Source organism: Lontra canadensis, unplaced genomic scaffold, assembly GCF_010015895.1.
Source record: "Lontra canadensis isolate GAN:19392208 unplaced genomic scaffold, GSC_riverotter_1.0 scaffold27, whole genome shotgun sequence".
NCBI lineage: Eukaryota > Metazoa > Chordata > Mammalia > Carnivora > Mustelidae > Lontra > Lontra canadensis.
Genome location: NW_022631021.1, coordinates 4,509,232 through 4,523,800, shown reverse-complemented (window position 1 = coordinate 4,523,800; position 14,569 = coordinate 4,509,232). Strand labels below are relative to the sequence as shown.

The 14,569-nt window shown below is 32.4% G+C and overlaps 1 protein-coding gene across 50 annotated transcripts in view; it reads left to right on the top strand.

The window, feature by feature from the left end:
* The window catches only part of RIMS1 (regulating synaptic membrane exocytosis 1), a 491,535-nt gene that overhangs the window by 379,928 nt on the left and 97,038 nt on the right, over positions 1-14,569 (top strand). For 40 of the 50 annotated variants that reach the window (XM_032864368.1, XM_032864416.1, XM_032864417.1 and 37 more), the window contains one exon: positions 11,970-12,082. The exons of the other annotated variants lie outside the window; for them this stretch is intronic. In XM_032864368.1, coding sequence (XP_032720259.1) covers positions 11,970-12,082 — 113 coding nt within the window. The remainder of the gene's footprint in view (positions 1-11,969; positions 12,083-14,569) is intronic. 50 annotated transcript variants of the gene reach the window in all.

Below are 14,569 nucleotides of genomic sequence, written 5' to 3'. Positions count from 1 at the left end.
AAACTGGAATTCCGTTTTTCATGAATTATGTGAAATTTCAAATTACCTGAAATGCTATCATTTTTGAAATGATAAAAATGTTTGTTATGAGTATTAAGGATGCTTTTTAATACACTAGCAATAAAAAGTCATAATGGATTAAAATCAGAATGTTTTAGGAAAAACCGGTGCTGAAATATTTTGCAGTTCTTAAAAGGCAAGAAAAAAGGCCACACAATGTATTTTTCAATGCCAAACATTAATTTCGCAGTGTTTCTGTTTTTATTTTAAATCTTTAAATTGTTGTATTCATTCTTTGATTAATTTTAGTATCATATTTGAGACTTCCTTATGGTTTGTCATTGCGATTTATCATGTCACATTATATGTTGTACATTTTTATTATTCATGCCATTGTGCTTATTCACATTTCCGTGTCTAACTATAAATTTGCTGATTTCTTTCTTTTGTTTCCATCATTATGTGCATTTAATTCATTGAAGAACAAGAAAAATATAACTCTTCCACAAAAGGTAAATATTAATGTAACTTTTTAACCATTTAATATTGTTCCTTTTTTTATAATATGTGAATTATATAACTGTATTTATTAAATAATGAGCAAAATTATTTGCTATAAAGGAATCTTCTCCCTGCACTGATTTTGTAGGGCATTTGGTGTTAAGCATTTTGTACTATTCACATCAAAGAGGAAAATATTAAAATTAAGAGTGCTTTTGTCTCAAAATGGATCTACAATGACAATTCCTTTTGAAAAATAACATATTTCTTGTATGTTTTTGTTTGTTTACATTCCTCCTCGATTCTGACTTTCTATTCAGGGTAGTATCTGCTGCAAAGGAAGAGAAAATCTCTGGATTTTCCCTTTTTATAGCAGCAACATTACAGAATGTTTGGCCCCTCATTGCAGTCATGCATCTGGAAAGCAGCGGCCTAAATGTCACTTCTTTTGGCCTCAGTATCGTTATAAGAACCACCAGTTTTGTTTTGCTGAGAGACAGAGGAGGAGAACCACTCAGCCTGCTATGCTGGGCATGGTGGTGACCTCCGGCCTTATTATCTTTTGGATCACAGTTGATTTTTGGTCTTTGGACTTGAGTTTCAAATAGACGCTATCTTGTCTTGCTCTCAAGTGCTGCCCGTTATCATTTTCTATTCAGTATTACTGTTGGCCTGATAGCTAAATATTTGAACATGAGTTTTTAGCTTAATGAAATAATATTATTAATAATAATTAAAAATTAAATAATTCTGTATAGCATAATAAATGTACATTTACTCAGTATTTGTGGACTAATGATTGAATTTATTTGTTGGATATAGTAATCCTAAAAATTAGTCCTGAGAGTAGCATCATCCCTTTTTTTATGAATGATAAAATTCGGATTCAGAGAGATTAAGAGACATACTCCTATACACTGCTGATGAAAGGTAGACGAAGCCCAGGTATCTCACTTTTTTACCTCTTTCCACTATAGTATATCCTATTTTAATAGGCACAAATCCCAAATATATTATCCCTAATTTGTAGTGTATTAAGGTATATGTTATATATCTCAGTATTACAGAATGAAAATGGGAGGTAATATTCAATTATTTATTTAATTTGAATTTATAAAAATAAATTTATATTCTGGTAAATGCATATTCTGGCAAAGTGTCTGATGCCCTAACCAATAAGTAGATAGTAATAAAAAATAAAATGTTATTCAGCAAGATAAAGACATCTTGGTCCTTAGATTTTGCCTTGATTGCTGGCCATCCTGCATTTTTAATTCAGGTATCAGAAACACAACTTTAGATCCAGTGATTCAAACATGGCCAATGCATTTGTGCTTAGATTCAGAAGCATTTAGTTGGATTTGCATGATAAATTTTAGTGTGATAAAAACATTAAAATGTTATATTAGAAACAGGTCATGACCTAATTAATTTAGCCAAAAGAAAGAAAAATGTAATAATTCCTCATGTAGAGAGATCTCCCGTATATTTTATTACTAGCCAAAAGCTATAATTAGCTAATCAAAACAAAACAAAATTTGTAAGTTGTCCAACCTAAAGTCTCTATGAAGAATACATTTACAGCCTCACTGCAGAGCATGACCGATTATTATATTTCTGCAAGGTCATTGTGTTCTGGCTAAGATGTGTCATCACTCTGCCAAGTCTTCTTTGTGCAAAGGACACAGATATGCTTCACAGAATGGACCATGGGACTGAAAACAGCCAAAGAGGCACATCCCAGAAATGCATGCAAGCCAGGGAGAGGGCAGCAGAGGATGCTGCAGCTCTCCTGGAATTGACACTATTGCTCAGTCACAAAAAGTTTGAGAAGCCCAGAAAGGATAGAAGCAAATTCAAGAAATTTATTTTAAAGTCAAATTCTAGGTTCACATACCCCAAAAGAAAGAAACAGTTTTATTTTGCATAGAAACCCTGCTGCTATGAGCTGATCTTTTCTGGGATGGATTGTACTGGAGAATTATGTCCTTTTGAGTCCTCCCTGGTAGAGGAAGACTGGGACTAGCTATGCCCAGCCAACAGTGTAAGCTAAAGGGCTCCTTGTGAGAGCTTGTTTTTAATGGATTGCCAACAAACTTGTAGGATGACTAATGGTCCCGGTTTGTGGAGGACCGAGAGGTTTGCATCAGGTTCAGATGCAAGATTTTCAGTGCTAGAACTTGGACAGTTCCAGGTAAAGTGGGATGGTTGGTCACCCTAACTATAGGGGACCAGTATATCATTTTCCAGCATATGATGTTCATAAAGCACATGAACAGAGATACTAAATACTACTAACATTTTTATGTCAGATAGAATTTATTGAGCACTTACTCTATGTCACACTTGACTAAGAGAGCTATATATTTATATCACATTCTTAAAACAACCTGAGAGGTAACTACTAATATCGTAAATTTTCAACTGAGAAAGCTAAGGCTTTGAGAAGATTAAAAACTTGGCCCTTCATCAGTCATCTGTCTGGTAAGTGGTAGAACAAGGAATTAGACTTGAGCCTCACTCCAGAGACCTTGTTCTTAACCACTCTGCTCTACATTCAGACAGCACTTACTTAGCACCTGCTGTGCATTCAGTACCACCTGATTACGGTAACCACACATGTGCAGCTGTAAAGAAGGGATTATTACCTGTTTCCTAGAGAGGGAGTGGGTTGAGCGGACTGCCAACAGTCACAGAGCTGCCTCCACAGCAGAACCAGATTTTGAGTCCGCAGCCCATGTTCTGTCCAGGCCTGCAGGTTGCTCTGCCTCATCTCCCTTACAACACCTCGGAGGGGCTCACCAGAGGGTCCCACCTCCCCCTGTGGACCTGGTTTTTTTACCACTCAGCTAATTTTTCTAATACTTTTAATACCTGGCTTGTCCCTCAAATTACTATGTAATCTGAGAAAATAAAAACAGTGTATGAATAAAGATAACACATTCTTGGGATTGAAAAGTTAACTGAGGAACTATAAATGTTCATACTGCGTTATGTATCTTTTCCCTCTTTTATGTTGAAAGCTGAGAGACCATAACATTTTAGACTTCAAAAATTGCTTTATAGGCATATTTTAAATTATTCATTCTAAAAGTAAGCCAATCTTTCCCTCTCTGCTACATTTCTTGGACAGTTTTAAAGAGCCCATGAATGTAGTTTGGGGGCATCGCAATAATGATATAAGAAGATCAAAACAGAACCAGAAATTAAATGAATTCAAGGTGAGAAAATAATGTTACTATCATAATAAATTTCTAATTTATATGCCTTTGGATACTATTTCTTAAGTGCATTGAATTTTTGGGTTTTGGAAGCAATTTTGAATCCTAGCAAAATACATCACATTCTCTTTTATACAAATATGAATTGTCTTTATTATAAAAAATGTGTAACTTGCACACATAGAGAATGGAAAACAATTAGAGTTCAAGTTATCAAATGATTTAAACAGGAACAAAGAGTAAGTGGCATTTGTTGCTTTTTTGTTTTCCTGTTTCACAATAAAATCTATAATAATGATTGCAACCAGATGATAGGGGCTATGTAAGAATTGTATCTAGATGAGTGTATTTTAAAGTATAAGGTTTCTATAAAAAATACTCAAGTCAATTACTTGTACTTTCCTTAAATGTTGACAAAAACAGTTGGAATACTAAGTTTGCAAAATATCATTTTTTTATAGAACTGTTAAACATTAACCTTAACTAGGTGCAATTCATATAAAAAAGTGAAAAACATGATTTTAATAATTTCCTGTTACCTAAATTATTATATAGACGATACTTATACATTTACTTCAACAATATACTGTGGTTGTGAAACACATTATAGGCAGAAATCGTGTAACTTAAATCTTTGCTAAAGCAAGTAAGCTAATTTGTCTATTCTTCAGAAGCAGCCTTATTTTAACTGTCACTAAGTAGGAAAGGATTTCAGTTTTATTTAATATTTTTGTATTAGATGCATATTTAGTATGTGCATATTAGGCCAGGTGATTAATTTCTTGTTATTACATCATGTTGTGATTTCAAAGGTTTAAGCTTCTTTGTCTTCCAGGGCTTTGCTTTTCTTGAACACTTATGAATATTTATGAATAACTGTTCATAAATATTTAGAGCTCCATTGGTAAAAGTGTCTAATTTATCCATTTCTCTTTTTTTGGCCACAAATCCATAAATATAGTTGTCATCCTAGCCTTCTCTTTAAACTTTAGGGACATAGCGAGTGAAGCAGCTCATATAAAACAGTTCAGAACTCGTGGTTTTAACCCTGTTTTCCCATTCTGCTGATTCACATGTGGTTATTTATAATAGTATATAGACTTTAAAAACTTCAAAGTGTTTAACACTTATATCATCCAAGGCTCAACTTGCAAGATATGCCTTGTTGAGGGAGAACATCCTTTCTTCCTGGGATTTGTGGAGAAAGTGTAGAGGGAATAATAAAAGTCAGACTGATGTCTAGCCATGCAAAAGCTCTTCGACTTTTTTTCCTTTAGTAGCATATAGTTCCCTTAAATATTGTATTTTTGAACAAATTTTAAAATTGGTAAACACTTTTTACAGGAAAAAGGAAAGAGATGGCCAAAAAATTGATATTGAATTTAGCAGTTATGCTACATCAAACCTTTCAAGATAGATACTGTTGCCATCAGTGTAATTGGAATGAGGATGGATAAACATATTGGAGATCACCTGAAATAAACAACATGACCCCTCAAGGAACGATTTTGTTATTCCCCCAGAGAAGTCTTACTTACATGGGATGCTCTTCAAAATGACTGTATTCTCAGAAGCGTCTCATAAGGAAAACAGTGCTCCCTTTCAGAATAGAAATACATTTTAAAAGCTACCCCTGTGAAACACAACAGGGCAAGGTAAAATGGCAGATGCTTTCATCGAGAGCCTAACGTTCTTATCTGTCAAGTATCTTACTAGTATTTTCAGTGTTACTCTGGCACTTGGCAGTTTTGACACTGAAAGTGATGTCTGGGGTTGGTAATCCTGAGCTTTGTTTTTGACAGTTCAGTGAAAATCAGCATGCTAAAACAAGAAATGGCCTTGTGGCTTTGGCTGTAGTGAGATTTGAGTGACTGTATGTACAAATGACCTATCCCGCCTATGTTGATATTCCATTTCAATGATCTGTACCAAAACACAAGTTATTTTCTTTAAAACTTTATAAAGGAAATGTGGTGTTTTCATTTAATTTGTTATTTACTTGTGTTTACTGCTTCTCATGCTGGATAGATGTTATCTGTTATTTGTATTGTTTATACTATGATAGCACAATCCTTAATGTCTAAGAGAATCATACAAGAGCAAAAGGAAAACAGTTTGACACATTTCTGCCCTTGCAAATTGAAATGCATTTTATTCCAGGAAAATCACCCAGAATTTGGGCATTTCTGTGTAGTCAAAAATACTGTAAACATTTATCTTCATGTAGATACACTGTATATGTGTATGGAAGGAAGCAAGCATGTAAGTATTACATCAGAGTTGCTTACTACACTTGCATGCCTCCAAAAATAGGATGCACATGCAAGGAATACATTTTTTAATTGGAAAAAAACCACAATAATAAATAATTACATAAAATGCACTGGTGATATTTTCCCCCTTAACATCTATAGTTTTAGCAAGTTGACAAATTTTAAAATGCTGGAAATTAGGTAATAGAGCAAAAGAGAAAGCTATTATAGTTTTCTGTTTTTTGATAATGGGGACAAAGTACTAATACCCTATTGAAATAATACAAAATCATGAACTACAACAGCCGGAAGTTACACCAAGCCATCTTATCGCTTTGCAAATAAAAACTCCCTAATGAAGAGATGTGTCAGGAACTGATCAAGGCTACACTGATGAACTGGTGAATGGTAATCAGTTCAAGATTATAATCTGTTTCTCGTCATTCCCCTTACTGGGGTCTTTCCGTTTTGCCACATTGCTTTAGATGTATGGAGAATGTTTATACATCTTAACAGTTTGTTTTGCTCTAAAGCCTTAAACACTGTTAGTAAAAACTAGTATTTCATCTTTGAATTTTTAGATAACAACCCATCTTTCTAGTCACGCTGTGTATAGTTTATAATCGTTACAAATTCAGTAAGCTAAATTTTTTCATTTTCTACTACTTTATATAAAGTGTCCATGTTTCTTTTTTTTTTTTTTTTTAAAGATTTTATTTATTTATTTGACAGACAGAGATCACAAGTAGGCAGAGAGGCAGGCAGAGAGAGGAGGAAGCAGGCTCCCCGCTGAGCAGAGAGCCCGACGCGGGGCTCGATCCCAGGACGCTGAGATCATGACCTGAGCCGAAGGCAGAGGCCCAACCACTGAGCCACCCAGGCGCCCCAAGTGTCCATGTTTCATATGATATTGGTTCTTATGTTTGAGTTCCCACTATCAGTGATTTTTTAAGTGCTTCAGAGATATTTTTTAATATTATTGATAACTGAGGCATCATAGGTCTTTCATTTATGTATTTCATTCTGCCTGATGAATTCCAAATATGTGGCCATTTATCATTGCTCTTCTGAAACATACATTGGAGCAAAGGTAGGACTCCATTAACACTGAGCTCTCATTGGGCTACTAAGCAGCAAGGGAGCAGAGGCATTAGTCTCTCTATTCATGAAGACTTTTTAAGTTAACTAATTAATTAATTAACAATTAATTAATTGCATCACCTGCAAAGAGAATGTAACTTTTTCTGGGAAATTACTTTGACTTACAGTCATCTGTGATTTGCTTAAAAATATTTTAGATATTATAGTTACATATAGTTAAAGATAATTATAATTTAAACATTACACATTCTTAAATGTTTAAATTATTCATGAATTTACAATTACCTAAAGATACATTTGCTCTGATCCTCAAATCCTTAAATCTTCATTCCTTTACACTCATGTTTTACCTAGAATACTTGAAAGTATTGGAAGGTTTAAAAATACATTGTATGGATTTTCTTTTTTGCCTATAAACACAAACATTTGAAATTCCAAATTCATGTTAATGTGTAATTTAATTAACTAATTAATTAATTAAGGTGTTGATTTGTAATTTAGTAAGACTTTGTAGTTGACTTGACAAGTTTAATTATCTTGGTCAGACATTGTCCTCTGTCACCATTGACAGATGTACTAGCTAACCTTGTTACAAAGTAAAATACTCAATGATTTTACTTTAATATATTTAATAATATAGAAATTTTTATTATTCCTATTCTCCTTTACACTCATGTTTTACCTAGAATACTTGAAATTATTGGAAGGTTTAACAATACATTGTATGGATTTTCTTTTTTGCCTATAAACACAAACATTTGAAATTCCAAATTCATGTTAATCTGTAGATGCATAGGAAGAAATAAAGATTTAAGGATTTGAGGATCAGAGCAAATTATCTTTAGGTAATTATAAATTCATGAATAATATTTTAAACATTAAGAATGTGTAATGCTTAAATTATAATTATCTTTAACTATATGTAACTATAATATCTAAAATATTTATAAGCAAATCACAAATGGCTGTAAGTCAAAGTAATTTCCCAGAAAAAATTACATTCTCTTTGCAGAAGGTGATACTATAGAAATTTTTCAGTGAGGGTTAGGGAAGAAGATTTGTTAAAGATTCCTAAGGTTTTTATTTTTTTTATTTTTTAAGTCAAGGCTTCTTTAATAATCTTACGAAAGGGACAGAGCTAAAAGAAATGCATGTAGGCACAAACACAATATTTGCAAATGATTTCAGCTTCTTTGTAGTTTCATCAAAGATCATCCATACTGTTAGAGTAAGAATTTGTAGCAAATATGGGGCATGAGAAGAGAAGCAATTATTTTAGTCTTTTTAATAATATCTAATACTTTCCATTAAAAAATTATAATATAGACTTCTAAAATTGTATTTACTTTTCTCACCTTTTCATGCTCCAGAATCCTTGTTGAGTTTCGAAGAAAAGATTTCCTAAGTATGGTTTTAAATTAACCCATAAAATTCTAGTTTTATTCTTTCTTAATTATAATATTAAGTTGAAATTTCACATATGTACAAAAATGTCAGAGTTTAAAATAATAGTGTAAATGAATCTAAAGAAAATAGGTAAAATTCAATACAAGTTTTTTAGCTAAGTTACTATCTGCTTTTTAGAAAAGTTTTATTCAATGTCAGACACAGCATTCAGCTTGTAGAAAGACAGTGAAAAATTCCAACATAAAGAATTTTTGTATAAAATTACAGTTAATTGCACCTTAGAGGGAGAGAATTGTTTACTTGTATCACTATCTGCAATTATAGCTAAAGCTCAATCTTAGCAAACATCCTTCTCTTTTGACTGTGTTGTATCTAAGCTATATGTCCATTAAAAGACTAAATGCAATTACATGATAATTAAATTTATTGTAGAAAATGAGTTTTTTTTTAACTCTCTAGTATGTGGCAGTTTTGAAATAAAAAAAAAATTAAGACCCAGAAGTCCCCCAATTTTAAAATTCTTTTTATAGCAGATTAGCAATTGGCATATAAATGATTTTGCTAGTTTACAATGCTACCAACATTCAGGATGCTCCTAAAATGTGAATTTAGTGCTAGGATTTGTGGGAGAATTGGAAGGTATTTCATATTTTAGTTTTGCTGTTGGCATTAAAAGTGTCAATGCAAAAATTTTAAATGATCGTTTTTTCAAAGTAAGATACTTGAGCTCTGGCTGGTGTTAATTTTACTTATATTGGGATACTTAATAGATAACCGTATTCCAAGGATTCAATTCACTTTTAATCATTACTGAATATCTTTTATTCTATATAAATCATGTACATTAATAATCATGTACTGTGGTTCAAATTTGTGATATTTTAATTTTTTTAAATTTTTTAAAAATATTTTTAATATTTTTTTCTTTATTTAGATAGACACACCAGTAATTCAGAAGTAATGTCATTTCATCCGACAATAGTTGGCTTAAAAATAAAATACTAGTAAGCAGACTCTGAAAAAAGTTAAAGAATTCTCCAAATTCACACTGAAGCTTCTTCAAAGATGTTTGAGAAAAGAACTTTTACCAAAACACAGTCACTTGTATGAATAATTATTTTAGAATACACACTGATGTACATACCATAGCATGGCCACTAGATTTTTGCTGTCTAGTCAAGGGAGTCTACTCACAATTTTGAGTCAAAATTTAGGGGTTTTCTTTCTTTGATGGATTAAAAGATGTCAACTTTCACCCCTTTAAAAATAAAGATAGTGTATTAATCATTTTGGGAAGGTCAAAATAAGGTCATTTAAAACCATCTTAGGATTTGTTTTAGTTAGGCTGTCACTGTCTCCTTGTGATTTAGTTTTGAGTTTTCCAAATAATGATTTAAGTACAGCCATGTCATAAATTGAGTAATTCTATATTTAGAGAAATGAGGTGTCCTGTCGAGGTAAAATCATAACTGTTTCAGATTGCTTCAGACCAATAGCTCTTGGGAAATTCTTTTCAGTGCCAAGTAACTGTCTTCCCTAAGAATTTCATTATACTAAAAGTGAAGGTTACAAAGCTTTGGGCCAATCAATGTGAAACATTTCTTAAAATTACTATCATTTTGTGAGAAAGTTAAGCTAATGCCACTTAAGTTTGCTTTTATAACAGGTAGAAGGGGCTTTAAGCTTTAAGGGTCGAGTATAACTGATTACATACAGTACATTTGATTTCCTCAAAGCTCAAAGCAGATGAATGAGCAAGTATCCAGGGTTACCCACACATAAGCAGAAGGCAAAGAACAGATATTTGTACATTTTCATGTATGCCACATAGCTTTTTGTAAATACAAGTCATCTTAATAATTTGTCTCAATTTCTAATTAATCTCAAGTAGTCTTTTACTTTAAATACTCATTATGACCCCTATATTGTCAAGTATTTTATAAATTTCTACTACTTCTCGCAAGATCCCCATTGTATCATCTTTTAATCATAATAGTCATCATTTACTGTCTCTGAAGTCAGCATTTTCAAACCAAGTGTGCATCATTGCTTAATTCACAGAACTATGATATCAGGGATGGATGTCATCTACCTAATTTAATAAATTTAAACAAAGCCTGACACCTAATAATTTTATGCCAAAAGGGTAATTAAAACATTTACACACACATTTCAAACTAGGTATTTATCTCCCATGCTATTAGTCTGTACTTGAACAAAATAAAAGCTACATACTCACTTCCTTTTTATAACTGGTGTCAGTGTCTTTTACTGAGGCTGATAGTTCTTTAATCATTGCAATGGAAAAATCTGCCAGCAAGTGTCTTTATAAACTCCTCATAAGAGGTGAAATCAGTAGCCAAGTCAGTCACATGTATGGACATTTATATTATCCTTATAAGTCATTAGTCTCTCCTGGCAGAAGCCCTAATACTTTAATCACACAAGGAAGTTTTTTTTTCCTCATAAATATGTGTATATACACAACTTAAAAATATATCTTAGCACTGGTCACAGAGCTTGAATAGTCTGGGAAGTCATCAAAAGATTGTAAAAAATAAACGTAGGTCTCACATAACACAGGTGTATGTCTTGAAGAGTTTATGCTGCACACAACTGTGCCCTTAGCTCTCTTTTCCCCTTATTTGTAAAAATGTATCAATTAATGGCATGGTCTTGAAGCTAAACTGCTTGTGATGGATTCTGACTTAAAATAACTTGTATTTTATTGAAGGCTGTAATTTTCCCATCTGAACAGTCACACTTGCTACTTAGGAGATTAAGAAAGATTTAAATGTAACGCATTTCTTTTCCTATGATAAATTAAAGAGCTAAAAATTTTATATTATATTTTCAAAACATAAGAACTTCGTATATGCGATCAGACATAGCCACCAGATATAGAAAACTAATTTTTTATCTTAGGCCATTTTAAGACTGGCAAATATTCATGAAACACTCTGGTAGAAATTAATGATTTCATAAGAATGCCTCAGAAAAGTAGGTGCTTATCAATTAAAGCCGTTTTTCGGTGACTGCTGTTCGCTGAGGTTGTTAAGTGGGTGTGTGCATGCGTGTTAAGCATGTGCATATATGTGCGATGTGTTCGGTATGCATATTTGTTTTCTCTATATATGTACATGCAACAACCAGTTGATTAAATGGAAGGCATATTTTCACGATTAAATCTGATTTCACATGGTCATTTATGAATGGAATTGAAAACATTTCCTATCAGATAAAGAAATAGGGTACTTATATTTTGTTACTAACATCCGTGTTCCCCATTTTGTGTGATTTGAGTCATGTTCATCTTTAGAGTAACAGTTGCTAGCGTTGTATATTCTGCATTTTGTTTATAATAGTCATGTGTTATTTTTAGATTTCACTTAATTGAAATCATATCTAAAGAATTGAAATCTTAAACCATTCAGTTCCAAAAGCTGCTTCGCCTGTGTTAATAGGCTTCCATTGTGTGTTTTTGCAGCAAGCTTAGTAGTGGAGGAGCGAACAAGACAGATGAAAATGAAAGTGCATCGATTTAAGCAGACAACAGGGTCTGGTTCTAGTCAAGAACTTGATCGCGAGCAATATTCCAAGGTAAACTAGTAGTATCCAACCAATAGTTTCCCTTTTGAAAATGTACAGTGTGTCTAGCACGTAGGACTAGCAAGCGTCAGTTATGGTAGAGAAGTTATCATTCACCTCATGTTGTTGCATCATAACCTCTGTCCTCTTGATATCTTCACAAGATCTATAGCTTTGTTAAAATATCAGTTAACTGGGGTTTAACGTTTTTTCTAAAAAGAAAATGTAAATACTTAATTTTAAGGTCATTTAATGATTTTTGGTCAGTAGTCAAATTCACATAAATAAGCAAGATATATGAAGCTGTTTTATTGCTTGAATCCCATTTAATATTGCATTTAAAATATTAATATATACATAGATGTATAGTTTAAATACTATTTTAGATTGATATTGACTATTGAGATTTATTAGTGAATGACGTAAGTTACGCAATGTGAAATTTCTTCTTGATCTGTCTTTAGTAAGAAAAGTAAATGATTTCAAAATCTTAGAAACTGAAATCCAGTTTCAAGTGGCAATAAAACATTTAATTTATATTTCAGCATTATTTTGTAAGGATGCACTAGGAGTTTATAAACTGCTAAATAGCATCTAATAATTTTAATTAAAATATGTGTAGAATGTTTTTACCTTATGAAGCAATTTTAAATAGATGGTTTATTTTAAATATATATTTTATTTATATATTATATTTTAATTTTTATATTTATATTAATATAAAGATATAAATTATATTAAACAATTATATTATTTATATGTCATATGTATTAATACTACAAAAGTGGCAGCAGCCATTATAGAATAACCTGTGTTATAATTTGATGTCAGGAAGCCCTTTTGGAAGTAATGTTTTAGAAATCCAAAATTTAATAAAAACTATACTAATTCAATATTGTGACCTTGAAATATGAATGTAGAAGATCCTACTCATTAATCAATATTAGAGATTGATTTTAATAGCTAGATATCCAGAGACTAATACAAAAAAATAGAGGTGGTCACAACATACGACTTGTCACCAGACTCGAAAAGAGTCCTTGTATTGGACGCATTTTACCACTTTACATCTTAGTCAGCTGCAGGAGGATTTCCAACTAAGACAATGCCTAAGGTCACGGATTCAGTGAGGCTCAGTACCCTGGGACTCTGAAACAACACTTTAAATGGTACAATTATTTGAAACAAAAAACAAAACAGTGAGCAGAATACCTTGATGTGCCATAGAGTTGCTGATTCCAGCTCCACAAGTCTTCTCTCTGGCTCATAATTATCACTGAGTCAGCTTATTTGTCTGTCTTCTTTATGAATATCATCATCATTTTTGTTTCTTTTACAACAAATGCAGTAGCAATTAGAAGGCAGGATAATTTAAGTTTTCTTCCTCCACCGTTGAATGTAGTTATTTAGAAAGGTTCTTCAAATTGGGACTGCTTCATTAAAGCTGGAAATGCCTTGTTAATTTCTTAGCATTATGTGAAAGGATAAGGTCAAATAGAACAGCAAGTCAAAGTTAGGACCAGTATAGGAAACAAGTGGTAAGCAATCAAGGTACCGTTGAAAGCCATTCTGGATCATTCTGAAGTAGGATTCTAATCATCAGTCGGTTGATCAAAGCAATTTACAAAATGAAGTGCCTTAGAAGTCTAAACATCCACTAGGGGCGCCTGAGTGGTGTAGTCACTTAAGCTTCAGACTCTTGGTTTCCACTCAGGTCATGATCTCAGGGTCATGAAATCGAGCCCCACATCCAGCCAGGCACAAAGCCTGCTTAAGATTCTCCCTCGCCCTCTGTCCCTCCTGCTCATGCTCTCTCTCTCTCTCAGGTAAATAAATAAATCTTTAAAAAAAGAAGTCTAGACAACCACCAATACTTAATATTCATAATAAATCAAAAGTAGGTTTATCTCAGTTGGGAGAGTCCATATTCTTTGACTCATAGAAATTTAGAACTGAAAGTACCTGAAATTAATCTTCTATTCCAGCTCTCTTATTTACCAAATTTATGAAAACTGAGGCTTACCCAGCATTAGTAAAGCCTTTCTATGGTGTGATGAGCCGTAGATCTCCTTATCTAAAACTTAGGTATTGCTGTGTTCTGCTTCTTACATCATTGAAATGTACACATCATTCCAGTTTGATTCAGAAGTTCTGTAACTTAATTTGCAAGCAGTTAAATTACCATATTCTGTGTTGCTCCCTCCTTTGCACCTTTTTCTTTTTCTACCTCATCACACTTGGCTATTAAAAAAACCATTACTTTCAAATATATTACTGTTGTTCTTACTGTATAAATTGATAGTACCATGTTACCTAAATAAAATTTTGATATAGTATCAATAAATGTGAGACCAAGGGTATGATATATTTAAGAACTTATAATAGGATAGGAAAAATATATAAGATAAAATATCAAATAGTTAGCTTATTTTTTATTTTATATGTTAAGTAAAAGATAAATCCTCTGCAGTTCTAATATCCATATTGTGGCCTAATGCT